General features: G+C 41.4%; 3 protein-coding genes across 3 annotated transcripts; 2 read left to right on the plus strand and 1 right to left on the minus strand.

The window, feature by feature from the left end:
* The first annotated feature begins 1,040 nt into the window (after window positions 1-1,040).
* Window positions 1,041-11,978, plus strand: hyou1 (hypoxia up-regulated 1). The gene is made up of 24 exons (XM_072446881.1): window positions 1,041-1,213; window positions 1,932-2,007; window positions 2,125-2,218; window positions 2,790-2,868; window positions 2,954-3,108; window positions 3,178-3,254; window positions 3,341-3,522; window positions 3,609-3,724; window positions 5,302-5,488; window positions 5,578-5,712; window positions 5,786-5,868; window positions 5,945-6,077; window positions 6,159-6,343; window positions 6,428-6,566; window positions 6,647-6,704; window positions 6,782-6,858; window positions 6,951-7,112; window positions 8,868-9,034; window positions 9,115-9,202; window positions 9,309-9,565; window positions 9,638-9,722; window positions 9,796-10,057; window positions 10,136-10,234; window positions 10,899-11,978. The coding sequence occupies exons 2-24, from the start codon at window positions 1,935-1,937 to the stop codon at window positions 10,949-10,951; spliced, it is 2,946 nt and encodes a 981-aa protein (XP_072302982.1). The 5' UTR covers window positions 1,041-1,213; window positions 1,932-1,934; the 3' UTR covers window positions 10,952-11,978.
* A 371-nt stretch (window positions 11,979-12,349) lies between these two features.
* On the minus strand, window positions 12,350-16,030 carry LOC140360372 (zona pellucida-like domain-containing protein 1). The gene is made up of 11 exons (XM_072445587.1): window positions 15,973-16,030; window positions 15,606-15,712; window positions 15,089-15,315; window positions 14,764-14,948; window positions 14,317-14,389; window positions 14,101-14,189; window positions 13,951-14,031; window positions 13,701-13,872; window positions 13,475-13,574; window positions 13,380-13,400; window positions 12,350-12,863 (listed from the first exon to the last, which is right to left on the minus strand). The coding sequence occupies exons 1-11, from the start codon at window positions 15,987-15,989 to the stop codon at window positions 12,700-12,702; spliced, it is 1,236 nt and encodes a 411-aa protein (XP_072301688.1). The 5' UTR covers window positions 15,990-16,030; the 3' UTR covers window positions 12,350-12,699.
* A 4,667-nt stretch (window positions 16,031-20,697) lies between these two features.
* Window positions 20,698-21,459, plus strand: h2ax1 (H2A.X variant histone family member 1). The gene has a single exon (XM_072446878.1). It carries the CDS (start codon window positions 20,785-20,787, stop codon window positions 21,169-21,171), a length of 387 nt encoding a protein of 128 aa, XP_072302979.1. The 5' UTR covers window positions 20,698-20,784; the 3' UTR covers window positions 21,172-21,459.
* Window positions 21,460-23,179: the final 1,720 nt, after the last annotated feature.

The following is a 23,179-nucleotide window of genomic DNA, read 5'->3' on the forward strand; positions in this document are numbered from 1 at the left end:
GTCACATCTTTCCCCAAACCGGGTCACCTTCAAACGCCTAGCGGCCACCACCATAACTCCAGTCAAATTCTCCTTAACTTCATCCACAGACGTCGCCGTAGGGACACCTACGATAACTCCTCTGACCGTGTTTCTTTCAGCATCAGACACAAGAATGTCCTTTCCACCCAGACGTTTAGTTCCAATCGCCTTCCGTTGCTGAGCCGCGTCCTTGCACACGACCAGCAGCGAGCCATCTCTAAGGACACTCGCACTCTTGATCACTCCCACAGCTACAGTTAGGCTCTTTGACAATGCCACTGAATTCCACTCCTTAAAGGATGCACTATCCTGTGCAAGCTTTATGATCACCTTACAGTCTCTGCTCTCACCCCGGACATCAATAGCTTCAGCCTCATCCTGCTGCTCATTCCCAGAACCCTCGGACGAGCTAAGGGACTTTTTACGTTTCCGGGCACGTGCAGGCAGAAAAGGCTGCTCCTCCACGCCGTCCAGAACGTCTTCCAACCTACGTTATTCTTTAGACTGTATTCTATAAACTTTATTCTTTTATTCTTTAATCGTTATTCTTTATTCTTTATTGGGCCCGTCACATGCACACCTGGAACTGTCCTCTCTGTTTAACGCCCACTTTTGGACGTGGACCAATGAGGTGCAGCTAGAAGACGTTTGCCGGTGTCTGGCACATCACGTGGACCAATCACAGGGCAGTGCGTGGAGCGCTTAGGCTCGTGCTGTTTCCCTCAAAAACGTGAAGTATGCGTGTGAAAGATCACGGAAGTAGTAGACTTCTGTTTTAAAATAAAAGCATAATCTGTCAATTTGCTGCAACAACAGTAAAAAAACAGAGCATTTTTTGCAAAAATGTAATGTTATACTAATCAGCTATTGTGTTTTATTCAATACATGCACATTTCTTTCATTATTTGTAGTTTTGACTTCACTTGTGTAGTTTGCGGCTCCACGCTGACCGGAAACAGTTTCTTTACACACAGTTAGCTTGACTTAGCTCCTGCATGAGCGGAGGCTTGACTGGATCCAATGAGCTGACGCCGCGTCCTGGGCCCGACACACAGCAGAAAGCCGGCGAGAAAAGGAACTATAAACTACCAAACGTGGTGTTTGGAAAGCTCCCGAACAACGGCAAGGGTGCAAAAGTCTTTAAAAGCAGACTGAAGAAAGTGGAGCCCATTGAGTTGTCAGTAGGAGATAGGTAAGTTTACAGCACTGCAGCGTGTCATTCCCATTGATGTGAGTGAGCTAGCTACTGTAGCTGTCAATGTGTGTTATATTATCATCCACTTCCTCATCTGATTTTTATTTTAAACTTCGTCTTGGCTGCCTTAATAATATAATGTTCAACCTATGTACACTGTTGAAACCGCATGTTAAAGGTTCATTAAACGAATAATAAATCCCCCTCAGCATCAGCAACTTTGCTACTAACTACTAGCCATCTATCTCTTCCTGTCACTGAAAGTCTCTAAAGAACATTTTGGAATCGGTGCGTCCATGTGTCGGTGCCTTGTTCCATGTGAAGACTGCTGTGGAGAAACCACACTAAATCGTCTTGTGTCATTGAAAATATCATGTATGTTTTTCAAACATATGGTCCATTCATAACAAGCTGCGGAATGATTCCAAGGCCACGTGTTTGCTGCACCTTTGTGGGTGGATTCAAATATGAAGCGTAAATTTGGTTCATATCCTTGAGGTGTGTTCTGTCCTCTGTGCAAAGAGCCTTCTTGTTGCATGGACCAATGTTTGAAGCCAATCTGTGCAGACATGAAATCTAAACAAAATACAATGAGGAAAGCTGTTCGATTGTATATTGTACCCTGTTTGATCAAAATCTGACCTGCCCTAGAAAGGAAATAGTTGCAATTCTGTGTATCTTCTAGTCTTAATGACTTTTGTGAATTCTTTCTTAGCTCATGATGGGAGCGCGGATGCTGCCAGTCTTCTCCCTCCTTTGCCTTGTTCTGGCACTGTTGCCTCATGATGCAGGTAACTATGCAGGTCTTAATGAATCAATATTAGAAGCACTGAAGGAAAACAAATGTAGTCTGTAATTTTGTTTTTATTCTATTGAAGATTTTTATTAATAATGATTTGATCTTGTAGCTACTGTGGCTGTAATGTCTGTCGACCTGGGCAGTGAATGGATGAAAACGGCGATAGTTAAGCCTGGTGTGCCCATGGAGATTGTCCTCAACAAGTGAGTATTGATGTGTCCAAATGTGCCACATGTTACAAATCTATAGAGCCTAGCAAAAATATGAATGCTTTGGATTTATATTGTGCCTTTCAAAATGCCCGAATCACTTTACATTGTGTGCCTAAACCTGCTTAGCGTCTGAGATAAGACATATCAGGCATTGTGGTAGTACGGCCACATATACCTATAAAAATAACCTACGGTAATACAATTACTTTTCACACCTTCTTGGCCCATTTATCTGACAATTATTAAGCTCACAAGTGGATTACTATCTAGAACTTGAAATAATTGCATGTCAAGTGGAGGAGCAGTCTCTGTGGCAGTTTGCTTGAGTATACATGTTAAGGATTTAATTGTTAGCGTTAATGTAATTGAGTTGTGAAGATGTTCTACTGGTTTTTCCAATTTTAGTCTCCAGTAATCTGCCAAATCAAGGCCTCTGCCATTATGAGTCATTTGTAATGATGGACAAAACTCTCATTTTATGCACTTAAGGAGAAATGAAACGACTTGAAGCAAACATCAACCAAAATTTCATTTTCCCTATGTCCATGTTGTTTTTCTTCAGAGAGTCGAGGAGGAAAACCCCGGCTGTTGTGTGCCTAAAGGAAAATGAAAGACTTTTTGGTGACAATGCATTAGGAATGGTATGGCCTCTTCTTATATTTCAAAAATGAATGTTACATTGTTCTTTGTTTGTTTTCATTTTTTTATTTGAATTCTCTGTTTCAGACTGTAAAAAATCCCAAAACAGTCTACAGATACCTTCAATTACTGCTTGGTAAAAAGCTTGGAAACCCACACGTAGCGCTTTACCAGAAACGTTTCCCTGAGCACCAGCTGCAAGAGGATCCTCAGCGTGGCACAGTTTACTTTAAATATTCAGAGTAAGCTTGCGCATCACATGTTTCTGTCCGTTTTTGAGTACATTTTTCTTAATCTCATTTCGGTTTCAGGGAGATGCAGTATTCACCAGAAGAATTGCTTGGGATGATGCTCAATTATTCACGGGTTTTGGCACAGGATTATGCTGGTTAATTTGACTATTTAAGAAATTCTAATATTTAAAAAAAATTAGGAGAGTTTGGCTAATAATTTTTGTCTTGATAAATTACACAGAACAACCCATCAAAGATGTTGTGATCACCGTCCCAGCCTTCTTTAACCAGGCTGAGCGCAGGGCCGTGCTGCTGGCTGCACAGATGGCTGGTCTAAAGGTCCTGCAGCTCATTAACGACAACACAGCTGTGGCCCTCAACTATGGCGTTTTCAGGAGGAAGGATATTGATAGCAATGCTAAGGTAACTTTCAGTCTATGCAAATGGTTTGCCCCGTTATAATAATAAGTAATGACTTTTGACCTTATCCCATGACAAATATCCTACAGAATATGATGTTCTATGACATGGGCTCTGGAAGCACAACCGCGACCATTGTCACTTATCAGACGGTGAAAACTAAAGATTCTGGGATTCAGCCTCAGCTGCAGATCCGTGGAGTTGGGTAAGTTAAAAAGCCTTGTTTTGTTTCATGGCTGAGTGGCACATGCACAGCATGTATGCAAAACATCATAGAGATACCATTGGCAAAGTAAGATCTGTGGAACAACCCAACCCACTGCTGTGTCACTACTGGTAAATCCATTATCACACTATAATGTCAGAATACATTTGATTGAACATTTTAGTATTCAGTTTTATTTTTGTTATTCTTATTCTTATTTCAGTTATTTAGGAATTCAGATGGAAAGAATTCTCCAAACCTTTGATCTGCAAATGTTTAATATTATTGTTCATTGGGGACTGATTCTATAAACTTTATTGCCATTGTCATTGATTCCAGTTCGCAAACATAACTTGTTTCGGCATTAAGGTGCAACATAAAACAATGAATAATAAAATGATGATAATGGCAATGTCTATAGAGTCAAATATGGCTTGCATAATTTAAGAATTCACTCAATCAGAATCAGAAAAAGGTTTATTGCCATTTGTCGATGAACAAAAATTTACAAACATAGGAACTTGTCCTGGTGGTTCGGTGCAACACAGACAACAAACATTGAACACTTTAAGCAGAAACGGCATGATATGTTCACTCTAAATAAAATATAAAGTTAAGTAGTGCAATAGAAGTGAACAGTGCAATGAGTGCAAGGTGCTTAGGCAGTGTTCATAAATCCTCTGCTGGGCCTTCTTGATGAGGGAGCTGATGGTGAGCCCCCACTTGAAGTCCCGGGTGATGGTGGTGCCGAGGAAGCGAAGGGAGTCCACAGTGGTGATAGGGGAGTCTGTGATGGTGAGGGGGATTTGTATAAATCATCCAATGATAAATTAATTTAAATCAAGTCTTGCTTGACACTGAAAGTGCTTTACAGTGCATTATTTATTCACTGCACACTCAGTGGTGGTAAGCCACAACTGCCCTGCGGCAGACTGATAATCGCGAGGGTACCAGTCAGCACTATGGCTGGCTATGACCGCCACACTACATTTACACATTGACATTGTGCACTAGGGCCACGACTGCATCACTGCAGCACCTTTTAGTCTCCCAGATCCTGCCCCACTTAGCTTCTGAGACATTCACTACGTCTTAGCTTCTGAGCATTCACTACGTCTTTGAGGTTTAATAATGGCATGACTTTTAAAGCTATTATGAAAAAAAATGAGAAAATAAATTGCACAAGACATTGAACTTTGTTCAATTATAGGGCTTATTGACCTAAACAATATCTGGGAGATCTTAATCATACTTTCTGACAAAGCATCTGCATTTTGGCAGTTAAAAAGAAAATTCTACAATAGACTGACCTGTCCTCAAGATCAGTAAAACTACAGGTATTCTAAACTGCTTTGACGTCACATGATCCCAACCTACTCTGAATGTGTACAACTCTGTGAATCCTCCAGTGTTGTACATTTTTACATTCAAACCTGCCCATATGATAAATGTGGGCTATTATGTGTGTGACTGTATGATTCACCATATGAATTAAGATGTTCCATACAACAAATGTAATGAGTCATTTTCTAAAAAAAAGAAGTTGATTAATGTTCTACCCTGTTGTGTGAGTGCAGTTTTGACCGTGACCTGGGAGGTTTTGAGATGGACCTGCGGCTGCGTGACCATTTGGCCAAACTGTTCAATGAACAGAAGAAGAGCAAGAAAGATGTGAGAGAGAACCACAGAGCCATGGCCAAGCTGCTCAAAGAAGCTCAAAGACTCAAAACAGTGCTCAGTGCCAATGTGGACTTCATGGCTCAGGTTTGTCTAGTGTTTATGCTGTGTGTTGATTACATTTTATTTGTTTTAGATGGATTATAATTGATCTAAAATGTGAGCATGTTCCACAGGTTGAGGGCTTGATGGATGACATTGATTTCAAAGCCAAAGTGACCCGCAGTGAGTTCGAGACCCTATGTGCAGATCTGTTTGAGAGAGTGCCCAAACCAGTGCAGGATGCTCTCACTAGTGCAGAGATGTCAATGGTACAGACTCTATGTAACAATAGGAACGATGAACTGCCTCTTTATGTTTCACTAATGCCACTGTTTTACACAGGATGAAATTGAACAGGTGATCTTGGTCGGGGGTGCAACTCGTGTGCCAAAAGTTCAGGAAGTGTTGCTCAAAGCTGTGGGAAAGTAAGTGTCAAGCACAGAGAGAAGTATACAAACAAGTATTCCATATAGTATGTCATTTGTATGCTTCATTTAACAGAGAAGAGCTTGGGAAAAACATCAATGCTGATGAGGCAGCAGCCATGGGTGCCGTGTACCAGGCTGCTGCTCTAAGTAAAGCCTTCAAAGTGAAACCCTTCCTTGTCAGAGATGCAGCAGTGTTCCCCATTCAGGTTTGAAAACAACTTTTAAATCTTGTGATCTGTCTCTGTGTTGAATAATTCTTTGTATTAAAGTCAGTTTGTGGTACACAGGTGGAGTTCAGTCGTGAAACTGACGAAGATGGTGAGAGGACTGTAAAACACAACAGGCGTATTCTGTTCCAAAGGATGGCGCCTTATCCTCAGCGCAAGGTCATTACATTCAACCGCTACACTGATGACTTCACTTTTGAGGTCAACTATGGGGACCTCAGCTTTCTAACTCAAGAAGATCTTGGGTATGTTATTTACTTTAAAGGAATATTTTCCCTCTGGTCTACCCAGATGCAACAGTCAATATTTGTATTGTTACTGTCTTGCAGTGTGTTTGGGTCTCGAAACCTGACCACTGTCAAACTGTCTGGAGTCGGGAGCAGTTTCCAAAAGCATTCAGACGCTGAAGCCAAAGGAATCAAGGCCCACTTCAACATGGACGAAAGTGGACTTCTTTTGCTGGATCGGGTTAGTTGGTGTTTTAGTCAATTTAAAGCTAATCACCTGTACTTGTTCCTGTAATACTTAAGCTGGTTATTTTTGTTCAGGTTGAGTCTGTGTTTGAAACCATTGTGGAGGAGAAGGAGGAAGAATCCACATTAACAAGTACGTTACACTTTTTAATGATTTAATATAATAATGTTACCTACACCACATTAGTAAGAAGCTCTTTTCTTACACAGAACTGGGAAATACAATCTCCACCTTGTTTGGCGGGGGATCTTCAGAGCCTGCTCCCAACATAACAGAACCTGTCCAGGTTATCTTTCCTTTATTTACTTTACGTTAGGATTGTAAGATGCATATTGTTGTGAAATGAGATTTTAATGCATATTGTGTTTTAAAAAAAAGGATGAAGAGGAAGTTCCCCCTGAATCTGGGAAAGATGACAAAGACCAGGAAAGCAACGATGAACAGAAAGACGAAGGAGATAAAGACAACCAAGACCAGTCGGAGAAGGGTGATTCTGAAAAGGAGAACACTGAGGAGGCCGGCAGCAAGACTGAAGCCACGGTACACATGCATACACTGCGGAAACACTTTCCAAAGCAATCAGAGATGTGGCTGAACGGCTCGAGCGGCACAATCTTTGACTAAACATTAGCGAAACAAATGCTATGTTCTTTTCTCAAACCAATGCAAAACCGCCACCTCTGACATTGTTTCCATTAAGAATGCACCATCACATCATGTAACATCCTGGTCTTTTCCAATCAGTCTGGTGTTCAAAATTCTAAATGGCTTAGCTCTTGGCTTTTTGAAGGATTTTGTGAGTCCTTGTGCTACAAACTCCGTACGATTCACAAGAAAAGCCTCTGCAGACTCCCATCAGAGGCCTGTTGAGAGAAGCCAGTCTAGTTTCAGTTTTGGATTTTCTGTCATTGAAAAGAAATGGTAAAAATAGTCACCTTTCTACATTCAAGGCACTCAAAGCACTTTACATCAAGGAACCCTTTCACACAGTTGTACGTGAGGGCAGGTTAAGTGTCTTCTCAGTATTCTCCAGAAGCAGCTGCGATGGCACTGCAGACCTGTTGGCCAGTGGATCCGGGATTCAAAGCGCCGAGCTTCGGATCAGTAGACGAGCACGAGCTACTGCAGTTGGCAGCTCAGTGTAAATCACCACAGTAACAGGCTCTGCTCTGGACCAGTAAAAGATCTGGAGTTAGAAAAACCAACATGGTCCTATCATCTGGAACACACTCTTACTCAAATCTTTGGATCAGGACCTCAAATCATACAAATACACAATGTACAAATAATTTAAACATTTTGATATTAACACTACATGTACACACATTTATACATTTTGAATGTCATTTATATATGCATTAATTCTGTTGAAAGAATGCATCATAATTCTGATTTGAGTAACTTCTACATTGCAAATTGGTGTTTTAAACCACATCCACATGGAGACAAAACGTTTAAAGGCATCTAAAAACGTAATGCATATGGCATGTTCCTTGGTGGTGCTGTTGAAAAGTAACTGAAAGATGAAAGTGCATGCACTTAAAACGACAACGTTAAGTAGAGGCTGAGCAGTTCCAGTCTCTGCCTGTCACTCAAGTTTCACGACAGTCAACAAAAAGTTTATCTAGCTTCAAGTAACACAAGAACCTAAAGTTACTCAGTTTGCATTGGTTTGGTTTTGTCAACTTAGAAGTTACTCCAAAACTCGCAGATCAAATGGATTCTGGAAAAGGGCCACATGCCTCTCACATCACTCCACTTTGGGACAATGGCCTTTCTCAGTAACGGCTGCCATATGCTGCCTGACTCTAAAGACTTGTGTTACAATCAAATACTTGTGTTACAATCAAATACTTGTGTTACAATCAAAGACTTGTGTTACAATCAAAGACTTGTGTTACAATCAAAGACTTGTGTTACAATCAAAGACTTGTGTTACAATCAAAGACTTGTGTTACAATCAAAGACTTGTGTTACAATCAAAGACTTGTGTTACAATCAAAGACTTGTGTTACAATCAAAGACTTGTGTTACAATCAAAGACTTGAAGACTAAATTAAATGTATCTAAAGAGTTCTCCTTCATACCAGATTGTCTGTTTCTGTGTATGTAGCTGTACTTTCTGTGTCCAACTCATTGTCTCTTGTCTTCTCAAATGTTTATGGATTGTTGTTCTCCCTGGACCGGCAGAGAATATCTATTCACATTAAATAATAGTACTTCAATATGCATTAGTATAGTAAACATAATGCCTATAATGCAAATAATATTAATAACTATTTTGTGTCACTTCAGGAAGAAAAAGATGCTGAGAAGTCAGAAAACGTAAACACTGACAAAGAAGCGGATAAGAAAGCTAAACCACAGAAAAAGAGTAAAATTTCTGATGAAATTGCTGTAGAATTGGTCATCCATGATATTGTGCCTCCCATTGATGATGATGTCGCCTCCTCCCAAAAGAAGTAAGGCCTCCTCTTCCATTTTAAATGTGCGTTTGCTTTCATTTGAATTATGTACATTAAATGTCTTTTTTAACAATTAGACTTCAGGAATTGACAGATAGAGACTTGGCCAAACAGGAAAGAGAGAAGACTCTTAATAATCTTGAAGCTTTTATTTTTGAGACACAGGTTTGTACTGGAACCATATTTGCGTATTTAATAATATTGCTATATTTGCAACAAATAAGATGCCCAATATGTGTTCTGCTGTTAATGCTAAATGCTGTTTGTTCAGGACAAGATGTACCAAGACGATTACCAGCTGGTGGTGTCAGAGGAGGAGAAGGAACAGATCTTGGCCAAGCTGAAGGAGGCCTCTGAGTGGATGGATGAGGACGGATACTCTGCAACCACCAAAGAGCTGCGAGGGAAGCTGTCAGCGCTCCGGGGCCTCTGCAAGGACATGTTCTTTAGGGTGGAAGAGCGGCGGAAGTGGCCTGAACGCCTGGCTTCTCTGGAAGGCATGCTCAATACATCAGCCTTTTTCCTGAGGTGAGAGTCTAGGGTAAGATCTTAGTCAAATATAATTGCTTTTGACCATTTTTTTTTTATGTATATGAACAGGAGTGCCAGATTGATTCCTGAGGATGACCAAATATTTACTGAAGTCGAGTTGAATTTGTTGGAAAAAGTCATAAATGAAACGACTGTAGGTGTTCTCATCAGCGCGTACATGATGCATGCGTGTGACGGTGCGGTAAGAGTTTGTGTTCCTCTTTCAGACCTGGAAGAATGAAACTGTGGGAGAGCAGGAGAAGCGCTCTCCCAAAGAACGGCCAGTCCTGTTGTCTAAAGAGATTGAAACCAAACTGGCTCTGCTGGACAGGGAGGTCAACTACTTGTTGAACAAGGCAAAGTTTGCAAAGCCCAAATCTAAGCCGAAGGCGAAAAACAGCACAAGCTCTGAGAAAAGCAGTAAGACCAACAGCACAGCAGAAGAGACTGTTATTCCTCCCTCTGACGAGAGCTCAGACAAAGCTACAGGTGAGCACAGTGCGGTCACTGCTGCTGCACATGGACACACCCAATCTTTATTGACACCATTTGTTTATTCAAATGCAGAAAGCCCAGAGGAAGTACAGCCAGGCGAAGCCCCACCCACTAAGGACGACTCTGCACAAAGTGAATCAGACGGCCAATCCCAGCCTGCAGAGGAAACAGGTCGGTCTGCTACTCTCCATTCAGATGATGCAGGGGAGCTTTAGTCCGGCCCTCCACACTATTTGAATATAACTAGAGGCAAAAGAATGGACAAAGAAATACTGAACAGGACCAGATTAGAGGTCTGTGCAGGCAACAGCTCTAAATGCATCACAATGATGTCAGGGCACTTGAGTGAACATGAACACAGCACTAAATCAACATCATTATGGTCATATTTGAGCCCAATAATATGTAGTCTGATTAATATATGTTTCTTTTGTAATAAATACTTTGTTTTTGTATTTAACATGAGATTAAATATTTAAATGTAATTAAAGTGGTGACAAAACTCACGTGTCTGAGGATTTTATTCATTTTGTGTCTGCTTGTTTTTCTTTGGACATTATGCTTAAGTTTGGTCATGTAGTTATAGCAACTGAAACCATAAGCTTAGTCAACAACCATGATTTATTCGGCTTTACTGTGGGACTTTAATTGTTAACTTTTCATATATTTATTTGTATCTTCCATATTCATATGTTTTTTTTTTTTTAGTTTTACTGTTTTATACTGCACAGGTCAAAACCAGGCTGATTAAAAGTTAATTCTGAGAGCAGTGTGTAATATGTTTGAACTATGCTTGTGATTCCTGCTTTAAATGTCTTTTGTTCTCCTTTTTCAGAAACACCAGAAACGGTCCACACTAAAAACAACCACGTAGATGATGAATTATAACAGCTGGTATAACAAAAGAAGAAATGTCACTATTTATTGAGGGTGTGTAAGTGTTGATGCTCCTCCCACTTTCCGTTATGTTTTTGTTTCTTGTTTTTTTTAGTAAATGAACTTTTGAAAAAGGTTGGACACCACTCATTATTTGAATCATGTCTGACATAAATATAGTGAGCAAACAAGCACACTAGTCAAACAAATAAAAACATTGCATCATTGTTGATGCTAAGATACATGATAACTTATGGACACTGGATTCTTAATTTATCTATTATGCCAGCAACTGCAACTTTAAGGACATTAAAAGGGCTCTGTTCTTTAAGAATCTTGAAGTCCTGTTTTCTTTAATTCCCCTTGGAAATGTTGATGTTTGTTATAAATGAGAAAACTACAACCTATTTTTAATTCTGGGACAAGACAACAGTTTTGTTTTTTGTGATCTTCTAAGAATACCTTATTTTGTAACTCAACCTTTTTAAAAGAACACCCAAAAGAAAAAGGAAAAACAAAACAAACTATTTTAGAATTTATTTGTGGGAAATAAAGTGTAGTCCTGTATGTACGTATGTAACTCTGAAATTGAGGGTGCGTTCATACTTGACACACCACTTCAAAATTGGGCCTAAACCATGACTAGAACAGGACTAAATCGAGTCTGCATTAGCACACTATTGGATTCAAATCAAGTGTGAACGCACCGTAAATGGTGGCTTCCGGTCTTTTCACATGAACAACGTGCTTTCTCTGGACGACAAACAGATTTACTGATGGCCGTACACAAGTGCTTGAATATGTTTTGTTTAATGGCAGACAATTGCGCATTTTAAAGCTTCACCAGCTGCTAAATGTCGAGGAAGGTGCACTTGAATGTTCTATTTTTACCTCAAGCAGTTGGCTCATTTACATCAGAATTTAGGTTCATCATGGTCTTCAGTGTTTGGATACCAGAAAGTGGGTTGCTAAATAAATGTCTGGAATGAAAGATGAAAATATTGTTGTTTCTAAACTGTTAATAAAACGTATGTCTTTTTTTAAAGTTTAGTTTGACCTCTTTATTTTTATTTTCTGTGTTCAGTGCTACGCTCCATTAGTCCCAGTGAGTTGTTCCTCCACAACCAGATCTCAGAACCAAAATGCAGCTCTACTTTCTTCACATTTAAATTCATGCTTTGAACCAAGAATAACTAGTTTATACGGTTGCATTTGGACATTAATGTAAAAACCTTTATTTCTGATTCGTTATACAGTTCATGTGAAATACATATGCAAAAATCCTACTTAGAGGCAGTTTAAAACCTCAATACATTCCTTCCCTTTGTGACATCAGTGTTGACGAATCCCTGAACCTAAACAAGTTGAATGAGGCTAACAGCAGTGTGCCACCTCGAGTCATGCTTGTTTAAATCAACAGCAGCTGATGAAATACAGGAGGTAAAATGTGTTGTCAGGTATACATACATCAATGTACAGTACTAGGATATATTTTAAAAAGGCATAGTTTTCTATTTTCAACAATATGATTATTTTTAAACATTTATACATTAAACAGCATGCAATACTTCAGGAAACTGAAAATCAACTCTCTCAAATAGCTCTGTACAAGTGTGTTCGTTGGACCATCCTGTGAGGTTTTTGAAATATATATACAAGGTTTATTTTGCAGTTTGGATAAGTTGGGGCTTAATGACACTATTGCATCTTGGCTGTTTCTCCAGAGCCTCATCATCACTGTTCATCATCTGTTCCTCCTGTCAGTCTTGTGGGTACATTATCGCCTTCCCCAGTCCAGGCATCTTTTTGGCATAATAATTGTTGTAGACGATAAAAGCTACTAAAGTGACACAGACGGCTCCGATGATGCCCGCGATGATTGATACTGCCACCACAGTTTTGTCCGATTGACCTACCGCGAAACCTACAAACAAAATCAGAATAAAATGATCTCTAATCATGAACTACACAAAGTTCTTTCACAGATGTTCGCATGCAAAGGCCACATTTAATGGCGAGACCCCTCATTGTTCTTACCAACACCTCGCTGTGTAATTCTAGCCTATTCTGCCTCCAGCTGTTACACTTTTTTTTGGAGCATAAGAAACCAAAAGCAGGGAGGTAATTTAAGACACGCTCCACAATGGGTGACCTCATCCTTTACCTGGTTCCCAAGATAATAAAGTCCGGTTTAATTGTTAGTGTTATTTATGACATATACTTTAGATGTAAACAAATGCTATCAATGACGCTTTATGTTGTTTACTATTAACAAAGTAGAGTATGACATGTGTGGCTGTCATTATTATGCTGTATTTATACACATGCAAGTAGCTATTTTCAGTTTCGAAATGCACATTAGACAAAAGCGATGGTCGAAAGGCAAACTAACATGCCTTCAAATCCTACTTATCCATACTGATATTTGTTGTGTGCTTACCCTCAGGTGTGAGCAGATAGCCTGTGGACGAGAAGACATAGTATATAAGTATATGGTTTGTTTAAATAGATCACAGTTGATATTGACATTCTTACCATTGTCTATGTGGATGATGATGGGTCTGGACGTAACTGTGGCTACAGTGCTCACTGAGTCGGCCTCACCCGCCCTACGCCTCCTCTTCGATGTGCAGCTCTGAAAGTCAAAACTTGTTAGTGGTTTGGAATTCTACGATATATCATTTTATCAAAGCACCAAGAAGTGAGTGGTCTTATTATTTGTGCTGCAAGATTACGTTTAAAAGAATAAACGTATCCTGACCTGCACGAGAGAGGGGCAGATGCTGTCCACACACAACCTGGTGGCACAGTGCACGTAGTAGGTGGAGATGGTCAAGTTATGGTCTTTAAGGAAACGAAAGGCTTCAAAGGAGAAGCGGGCCACCTGCTGCTCTCCATTGGTGCCCATCACGGTCTGACCGTCCCGGTTACACCTGGAAGAGGGCCATGACTTCAGAGATTGTTGACAGAATTGTATTACAGCCTCGCATTACTAAACGTGGACGACTCACCCGACAAAGAGGTCGTAATATGTAGTTGTGGAGAAGAAAGGTGATGCTGTGGTATAGCATCGATCAAGAAGTACATGGAATCTGTAAGTGGCATTGGATCAGTCTCAAAACATGTAATATACAGAAAGGTATCGTTTTAAAAGCATTTACCTGTTTGTCAGATTGGATGCTTTCACTTCAACAAAAATTCTAGTTTTTAGTTCTAAAGGCATTGATAATGTTGAATTGTATGATGTGTCCTTAGAACCAACAAAGAGAGTTTTAAATGAACATTTATTTTGAAAATGTATGACATTTTAGTCACATTGTTTTGGACAATACACAACAAATACTAATAGCGCATTTAGAATTTAGAATGTCTCTTACCTGGTACAGTTGCATGCTTAATGTGCTGATGAAACTCCCATTTGTGTCTTTAACTGCCAGTGTGACCCCTTCCCTGTTTGGAAGAAAATTGGTTTTGATGATTCTAAATTGAAGGTGGGGAAAACCCATGTTGTCCACAAGCAGGTCATTCTACATGTGATACATAAAGAAGACAGAGAGGTGAGATTCTAGCCATTGTCAGACTATAACTAAGAGTAATACACACCTTACAAGACAGTGGCTGCACTACTAACATTGACACCTGATCAGCTCTAACATATACACTTTTCAGAGGCCTTTCTTTAATGCAATCAGAAACATGATTCAAGACCACTTTTTCCACACCCTCTGTGATGTCAGTTGCATATTTACAGACATAATCACCATACATTTAGTTTAGGATGAATAAAAATCACATCACAACTATATATATATATCATAACTTACACATTCATCTCAGTGTTATTGACCAGGTACTGCAGCGGATAGCGGCAGGAGAACTTGTACATGACCTCCTGGTGATATGTGATGGCTCCATTGCTGGGATCATTGGAACAGATTGAACCTGAGATGTTGACGAACTGCACTGTGGAGAAGTCTTCAAATGCCCCTGTCCCCTCTTCGTAAGAGATCTTTGAAAACAGCATTTTAAAACGTTCACATAAATCTGTTTTTGATGACAAGGCAACTATTTATTACTGACATGCAGACTTTGCCATGCGGTTAAATTACATGTGATACAATCTTAGCGCTGTTTATTCTCATCACTTACTGTCAAACTGCTGCCACACTCAGAGATGGACTCCTCGGTGATGTTGACGTTGAATCTGAGAACTGGTGGAGTGGTGCTCCAGTCTACTTCGCCTTTACACTTAGGGTTTGAGTGGAAGGAGTTGAGGGACATCAAAGACTCATTGTATCCGTTAAATTGAATGGGGCAAATGAGAATGGACAGACCCACTCTTTCTGAGCCACAGGAAACGTCAATGTCGCTGTTAGCTGAAGATGGGATGAAATATGTATCAACTTCTCGAATATAAACTAATGATAGCTGATGAAATGAAAATAAAAACATTGATATAAAAACAACTGTGACATTTTAGCATTTTGATATTGTCATTGTGTAAAAGACACGACGCACACACAGCCTATAGGACTCTGAAGGTGTAAAAGACACACATAGGGCATCTTCTCATGTAACTTCCATTATAGTGCAAGGGTGTTAAAAAAGTGGGAGTGGGTGAGAAGGATGAGAAGATTTAACAATGAATACATCTGATATTACTGACCTGGAGCTCTGAAAGATGAATCTCCAAAGCATATGGGATTTGTTTGGGCAAGAATTGATCTGGTAAATTGGTATAAAAATATAATCCGCCACATCATTTTGACTGTTCTAAAATGCAGAGAAAACATACATTAATATATAAATACTTAATATTTCCATATATTTTGTCGCAGTATATTTGAGATGACAGAAAATATTAACTGTATTAAAGTTTGCAACGTAAACAATTAAGTATTATTTATCTTAACATTATTTGTAATTAAAATAAGATATGTTTCTTGAATGAGGCTTATTCATGTTTTAAAATTACATCTGGCAGCTTCATAATCAAATGCAAACAATAAACACAATAATGATATTTAACTTACCTCGTGTAGCTGGCCATGGTGCTGGTTGACCTGCTGCTGTTCCCTGGTGGCCTGCCCTTCTGTGCTCTTAGCTTCAGTCTGTCCTCTCTTTTATACTGACCTGGTTTGCGTCCAAAAAAGGTTTACCTCAGGCTTGTGAGCGGAGCTGGAGCTTAAAGAGGCTGTCTGTGTATGGACCACAGTCAGATCGTCTGTCAGACCCTCAACAAAGGTCTGTGTGGTCCATGTGAGCCATAGTTACCTTCCCATGATTATAATTACAGTAAAGAAGATGTGGACATTTCAATGAGAAAAAAAGTTGTTCCTTTTGCTTGTTCTTTTTCTCATTTGAGTCTCAATTATGAGCGTGATGTGTTTTTGGAAAAGACAAACATTTTACAAGTTATGAGGATTGATGGCCTGCCCACCCAGACATAGAAAGTCAACCCTATTACTTCTGTTTAAAGGTGCACAGTGCAACTCCATCACCTGATAGAAAATGTTTTTGCTTCACCTACAATGTTCCACAGTATGACATAAACTTGTCTTTCACTTATTCAAATACCAATGTTTGGTGGAATTACCTGCTTGTCTTGGAGATTTTATGTTTTATGCCATAAAAGGCTTGGGCTGTCCTGCTCGGTGGTTAAGGCGGCAGCACACATTTGTTGTGTGTTGTGAGTCCAAATCTCAGCTTTGACAATTTACTGCATGTCCTCCCTTCTCTCTCATACCCATTACACTCAGCTGTCCCGTCCAATAAAGCTTGCGGGCCAAAAAAATCTGATTCTCATCCCAGTTGCTTCACACTCGGGCGGCAAAACCGTCCCAGTGCATGTTGCAGGTCCGGGTTTGATGGAGCCATCAGGACAACATCGTCTGCAAACAGCAGAGATGAGATCCTGTGGTCCCCAAACCAGACACCCTCCGACCCCTGACTGCGCCTAGAAATTCTGTCCATAAAAACTATGAACAGAAACAGTGACAAAGGGCAGCCCTGGCGGAGTCCAACATGCACTGGGAAAACAGGTCTGACTTACTGCCAGCAATGCCAACACAGCTCCTGCTCTGGTCATACAGGGACCGGACAGCCCTGAGCAAAGGGCCCTGAACAAAGGGCCCTGAGCAATACTCCCGGAGCACCCCCCAAAGGACACCCCGAGGGACACGGTCGAAAGCCTTCTCCAGATCCACAAAGCACATGTGGACTGGTTGGGCAAACTCCCATGAACCCTCAAGCACCCGATGGACCAGTTATCTTTAAAAAACCCTTTAAGTTTTAAGACCGATATATGCAAGGGAAATAATTGCATTTATTATTATTATTATGATTAATAATAATCAAAATAATAATAATCAAAATAATCAAAACAATACTGCTGACACTTGTAAAGCACTTTTCAAGATACATAAAAACACTTTACATAGAGGAGACAAACATGAATTAATTTAGACATAAAAGACATATCAGTCACTTGGATAGAAAAAATATTAAAACATATAATATTTTTTCTATCCAAGTGACTGGTATATGTCTTTTTCATGAGGGCAGGGCACCTTAGCTTCCTCCAGCTCTCTTCCGTCAGTGTATTTTAATTTATCCTGCCCTCATTAAATAAAGCTTTTTTAAAAACAACTACAGAGATTCACAATGTAGTTCTGGGCATAGTGAGCTCAAACAGCAGCAACAATACTTCAGGCATATTGGTAATTTAAAGCTGATTTTGAAAGAGAAAAAAAAAAGGACTGTGTGTATTGTGTGACATCTGCGTGTGTGGCAGTTCTGCGTAAGAGCATCTTAAAGGTGGCCGGTGTTGTTGGTACAAATTACTTCTCTGTCTCATCTCCACTTTTACGCCGGGGGCAAGCATCTTTTGTGGAGAAACTAGGTCTCCCGTTCAGCATCTCAGACTCCAAGAGTTAGACACACCCTGATGAACAAAACGTCCCACACCAGCTGCGTCACCTGAACCTTACATCTTCTTAGTCTCCTCTAGGAACCCGGAGACCAGAGCAGAACAAAGAGGAGAAGCTGAGACTGTGAGAAGTCTGCTTTGACTGGCATATTGAGGAGTTACAAGTGGGATTGGAATGGAAGGTCCTTTCCCGTTTGAAATTATATATATATATATATACTATATATATATATACCGCGCCCCAAAGACCTCAACAGCTTCAGGCCAGTGGCTCTCACGTCCCACCTGATGAAGACACTGGAGCGGCTAGTCCTGGACCACCTCCGCTCCACCGTGAACTCAGCCATGGACCCGCTGCAGTTTGCATATCGGCCTGGCATCGGAGTGGAGGAAGCTGTCATCTCCCTGCTGCACCGCTCTCTCTCTCACCTGGAAAAGCCTGGCAGCTCTGTGAGGATTCTGTTCTTCGATCTTTCCAGCGCCTTCAACACCATCCAGCCGCTGCTCCTGAGGGACAAGCTGGAGACGGCTGGTGTGGAGTATGACCTGGCAGAGTGGATCCTGGACTACCTCACAGACCGACCCCAGTTTGTGAGAGCCCGGAACTGTGTGTCTGACACTCGGACCTGCAGTGTGGGGGCGCCCCAGGGCACTGTCCTCGCGCCCTTTCTCTTCACCCTTTACACTGCAGACTTCAGACACGACACGGACAGCTGTGTCCTGCAGAAGTTCTCTGACGACTCTGCCATCATCGGACTCATCACGGACGACGATGACGCGGAGTACAGGGGACTGGGGCAGGACTTTATGGACTGGTGTCAGCGGAACCACCTCCTCATCAACGCGGGGAAGACCAAGGAGATGGTGGTGGATTTCCGCAGACGCCACCCCACTGCCCCCTCACCAGTGAACATCCAGGGACGGGACATTGAGAGAGTGGACTCATACAAGTACCTGGGTGTTCATCTGAACCACAAACTGGACTGGACTCATAACACGGACGCACTGTACAGGAAGAGCCAGAGTCGGCTCTACCTCCTGAGGAGACTCAGGTCTTTTGGAGTGACAGGGCCACTCCTGAAGACCTTCTACGACTCTGTGGTGGCATCAGCTCCTGTACGGTGTGGCCTGCTGGAGCAGCAGCATCACAGAGAGAGAGAGGAAGAGGCTGGACAGAGTCATCAAGAAGTCCAGCTCCGTCCTGGGCTGTGCTCTGGACTCGGTGCAGGAGGTGGGGGACAGGAGGGTCCTGGCTAGATTCACATCTATGCTGGACCATGAGTGTCACCCCCTGCAGGACACTCTGTCCGCTCTGGAGAGCAGCTTCAGTGAGAGACTGATCCACCCTCGATGTGTGAAGGAAAGGTTCCGTAGGTCTTTCCTTCCTGCTGCTGTCAGACTTTATAACAAAAACTGTTAGTACTGAACACTCGCAATACTGACCTAACCATGTGCAATTCTGTCATATGTGCAATTGCTGTTGGAATTCATGTGCAATTCATGTGCAATCTATGTGCCGTCGTGATACATATTCATGTGCAATTACTGTCGTGATCACATGCAATGGTATTTATGTATTTATTTATTTATTTGTCTATGGGAGTTTTTATTTATAGGAGATCTTCTACTGAAAGTGTTTTTCAGACTTCCTATAAGTGATCTGTTCTTCTGTATCTACCTCTGTATCTACCTGCGTTGCACCAATGAAATTTCCCCATGTGGGACAATAAAGGATTATCTTATCAAACTGCTGCCACACTCATCATGTAATCATGTTATTGAAAAGTATCCATTTTCATTCAGGAATTTAAAAAAATGTTTTTCTCTTTTTTTTTTTTTTTTCTTTCATTATTTTAAATATTCATTCAAGCTGGAGTGGAGAGAAAACAATGATAGCCAAGGTTAAATTCCTTATTTATCAATGCATTATAATACAAAATGCATGTATTGGTATCAGATAGTTATAGTGAGACTTGTATTGCTTGTTATTGAATCAATAATCACTTGTATTGCCCATAACTAGTAAAACCTGAAATAATCTGACATGATTACTGACCTGCGACAAGTTGGCCACTGTCCAGGGTGTACCCCGCCTAAGGCCCGAAGTCACTGGGATAGGCTCCAGTCACCCGCGACCCCGAAAGGGAACAAGCGGTAGAAAATGGATGGATGGATGGATGGATTACTGACCTGATCTACTTTAGTCTGGATTAAAAGGTCACGATGTTCAGATGTATGTTCTTACATTCTTCTATAGACCACAGCAGATGGGTGGAACACGCTGGAGAACTAGAACATAGCGAAAAGGGTTATTTTAAACTTATCACACTGTAGTCTATTTTTAATGGAAAACTGTACACTTTTTGAAAAAGCAGGTCAAATATTACAAGCGTCAGTATTTTGGAGGTCCCGACCACTGACTGTTTAAAAGTTTGTGAACCCTGTTTTACAACATCAGCACAAACATGATGCTGTTTTCCAATAGTGGCCTAATCTTCAGCGCTGCTTATTACACAGAAAAATGGATCTAACACTTTTCAAAGATGATATTAAGCAGGGATTGTTTTTAAGATAACCACGCTGTTATCTGTGCTTCCATTTTCCATTGTGATATCTCTGTTTACCTCCACAGAGCAAATACAGGCTGTACCTGCTGAGACGACAAACACTCGTAATATAAAGCGAGACCGTGCAAATTAAAGTGTGCCGTTCCTTGTGCGCGATTGGAGGACTGGAATCCGCGGCTGTAAAACACGCGATCCCATTGGCTCCTCTCTTCCCACCCTCAGCGCACCAATCAGAGCCGCCTGCGAGCGTAATAGCCTTTCTTCTCATTACGTAAATCTCACATTTGACTGAACCGATCTGAGCGCGCTTTGCATTGTATTTATTGTGTTTATTCGCCGCTCCCGCAGACATGTCTGGCCGAGGGAAAACCGGAGGCAAAGCCCGGGCCAAGGCGAAGTCTCGCTCGTCCAGAGCCGGGCTACAGTTCCCCGTGGGCCGGGTGCACAGGTTGCTGCGCAAAGGCAACTACGCGGAGCGCGTTGGCGCCGGAGCCCCGGTGTATCTGGCCGCGGTTCTGGAGTATCTGACCGCGGAGATCCTGGAACTGGCAGGGAACGCGGCCAGGGACAACAAGAAGACCAGGATCATCCCGCGTCACCTGCAGCTGGCCGTGCGTAACGACGAGGAGCTGAACAAACTGCTCGGGGGTGTGACCATCGCCCAAGGAGGCGTTCTGCCCAACATCCAGGCGGTCCTGCTGCCCAAGAAGACCGAGAAACCGGCCAAGAGCAAGTAGAGCAGAGCGGACTCTCTTGATCGTATCCACAGTGTTCAATTCACGGACAAAACCGTTTACGATTTGGAACAGTGTTCGTGGATCCCGTTTATTGGGAGCGTTCGTTCGGCAGCTCGGAAGATGGAGTCGGGTCTTCTCTTCGCAAAAGCAAAATTATTCATGATGGATTCTGGACCAAAATGTGGGGATTGAGGGGTTGTTGTTGTTGTTGTTTCGAGTTGCTGCTACGTGTTGTTACCGTGTTTTTGTGTATTGTAGTTTCAATAAATATACCAATGCAGGACCAGTGAGCAGCGACGTGTTTGGCATTTTGTGTGTTTCATCCCAGCAACCGAGAGGCACAAAGAGAGCAATGATTTATAATGACTATTCTGCTCTTCTGTGTGGATTTGGATGCAACATAAAGCATTTTAGTAACGTATTATTACATTTTGATTGGGTGATGTCAGGTAAATGAAGGCACTTTTTAGTTAATCACTTGGAACAATCACTGTAAGAAGCCTCATCTCTGATATTATTGTCACACTGATAGGGATGAGGTATTAAAATACAACTGTCTTTTGAAACCAGAGCAAGCATTTTGGAGAAGAGCCATTTTCAGGTAAAATGAGCCACATGTTCAGCTTCCTGTACTACAACAGTGCAGGGGACCTCCTGAGACACTGGGAAGACACTGAGCCCCATGATGGTGGCTCATTTTAGCTGAATGGCATGGCCCAGTTTGTCAGAAGACTAACTTACATGTGTTCTAATTTCTGTAGCTGTACATTCATTTCCAATTGAGTTATCAACCTTAAAATTCAAGTAAGAACTGTCTTATGACTTATGTCACTTTTCGTCAGCATTTGAAGCTTGGCCCCTCCCACAATATTAAACATATTAATCATGTTTAGACTTTTGTTAATACAGAATAGGCAATCAATTGAGAGCCTTTGCATAAACTGAGGGTGAGTAATTAAAAAGTAAGAGGGCTCCAACTTTACGTGGTTCATTTTACCAGATGGCTAATTTACCTGACTTTACCCTTTGTAATAGTTTAATATTTAGTCTACATTTATGGTTACATTTGAGAAAGGTATGGTATCAAAAGGGCATTGATTAAACATTGATTTTGTGTTCAGTGTTTTGGTTGAGTCAGCATTGTTGACAAAAGGTTGAATTGGCATTGGAAGCACTTCTCGATCAACATCAAATTGATGTTGATTTGTGGCTGGACGCTCCCTTAGAGATAGGGTGAGGAACTCGGAGTAGCGCCGCTGCTCCTCCACATCAAGAGGACGTTCCGGATGCCTCAGTTGGGGTGCATGTTCCCATGTCTCTCTGTGGCTTGGTAACCCAGGGGACTTGAAAATATATCACAGTATAATCTTTGAGCGTTCACATCACTATGTTTCTAGAGGAGGAGGTTTAAATTGCAAAATTGCAATTAAGTAAGGCTCCAGTTAGACAGCGTCATATCATAAACAACTACCAGCGCGTGTATTATCCAAACACCAGGTGGCGCTGTGCCGCTTTAAAAAGAGTTCGACACCAGGAGCTGGAGGACCACGACGAAAACAAGTGATAAAAAGGTAAGCAGTATTTCGGCAATGTTATTTATGCCATCTCGAAATTATTATGATGGTCTGATTTATCATTGGTATTTGGGAACAGATCGTTTCATTGCAGTGGCAGTTTGCCATGTACAGAAAGTTTACAATCTCCCAGCTTTAGGCGGACCCTGAATGCACCGCCCATGTGCGTGGATCAGATCTGTGCAGAGCAAGGCGGCTAAAGGCGGCCCTTAATATCGCGCGCTTGCAAGGCGGGAAAAGCAACTTTCATGGACTACATAGTCCAAATGCATGATGGGAAATGTAGTGCTGTGTGACGCTAGGAGACTGCTCATTGACAGCTGATTAGCATTTAGACCCGATCTGTTTCAAACTGAAACGTAACGTCCTGCAGTTCTGCACAGTCCCGCCTTTCATCTGTCTATGTCTGTCTTTTATGTCATTACAAAATGGTC

Source organism: Eucyclogobius newberryi, unplaced genomic scaffold (assembly GCF_026437365.1).
Source record: "Eucyclogobius newberryi isolate DKJ021-1_F unplaced genomic scaffold, fEucNew1.0.hap1 SCAF_15, whole genome shotgun sequence".
NCBI lineage: Eukaryota > Metazoa > Chordata > Actinopteri > Gobiiformes > Gobiidae > Eucyclogobius > Eucyclogobius newberryi.

Coding starts and splice junctions, on each gene's coding strand:
- hyou1 (XM_072446881.1), top strand. CDS start 1,935: ATGATGGGAGCGCGGATGCTGCCAGTCTTCTCCCTCCTTTGCCTTGTT. Junction 6,859..6,950: donor ACATAACAGAACCTGTCCAG/GTTATCTTTCCT, acceptor TTTAAAAAAAAG/GATGAAGAGGAAGTTCCCCC. Junction 10,235..10,898: donor CCAGCCTGCAGAGGAAACAG/GTCGGTCTGCTA, acceptor CTCCTTTTTCAG/AAACACCAGAAACGGTCCAC.
- LOC140360372 (XM_072445587.1), bottom strand. Junction 15,316..15,605: donor TTCATCTTTCAGAGCTCCAG/GTCAGTAATATC, acceptor TCCCATCTTCAG/CTAACAGCGACATTGACGTT. Junction 13,401..13,474: donor CATCATCCACATAGACAATG/GTAAGAATGTCA, acceptor TCTCGTCCACAG/GCTATCTGCTCACACCTGAG.
- h2ax1 (XM_072446878.1), top strand. CDS start 20,785: ATGTCTGGCCGAGGGAAAACCGGAGGCAAAGCCCGGGCCAAGGCGAAG.